Source organism: Colobus angolensis, unplaced genomic scaffold (assembly GCF_000951035.1).
Source record: "Colobus angolensis palliatus isolate OR3802 unplaced genomic scaffold, Cang.pa_1.0 Scaffold388, whole genome shotgun sequence".
In the NCBI taxonomy this organism is placed as follows: Eukaryota; Metazoa; Chordata; class Mammalia; order Primates; family Cercopithecidae; genus Colobus; species Colobus angolensis.
The window spans coordinates 2,423,869-2,424,162 of NW_012117243.1; the positions used below are offsets into that span (position 1 = coordinate 2,423,869).

Sequence of the window (294 nt, forward strand, 5' to 3'; positions counted from 1 at the left end):
TGCAAATTGTGATAGGACATAGCCGGGAAGATGAGAAACTGTAGCCATCATCTAGGGATAATATATTCCATCGCTGTTGCTCCTTGCAGCCTGCGAGTCCTCTTCGCCGCCCTCTCCATTAAACCCATTAACACGCAGGATCCTCATCTGCTTCACAATGGTGCTTTTACCAGATTCTCCAGCACCCAGCAGCAGCAGGCGGTGCGTGGCCCGGTAGACCTGCTTGTCCTTCTGCAGCTGCTTCTCGATCTTTTTGTTGGCCTCACGCTGCGCCTTCTCCTCGTTGCGCTGGTC

General features: G+C 53.4%; 1 protein-coding gene across 1 annotated transcript; it reads right to left on the reverse strand.

Moving 5' to 3' along the window:
• Window positions 1-6: 6 nt before the first annotated feature.
• On the reverse strand, window positions 7-288 carry LOC105520746 (guanine nucleotide-binding protein G(s) subunit alpha-like; the record flags this gene model as incomplete). Its single annotated transcript, XM_011954641.1, has 1 exon — window positions 7-288. A coding segment is annotated over one exon (237 nt), but the record flags the coding sequence as incomplete, so codon positions are not given.
• Window positions 289-294: the final 6 nt, after the last annotated feature.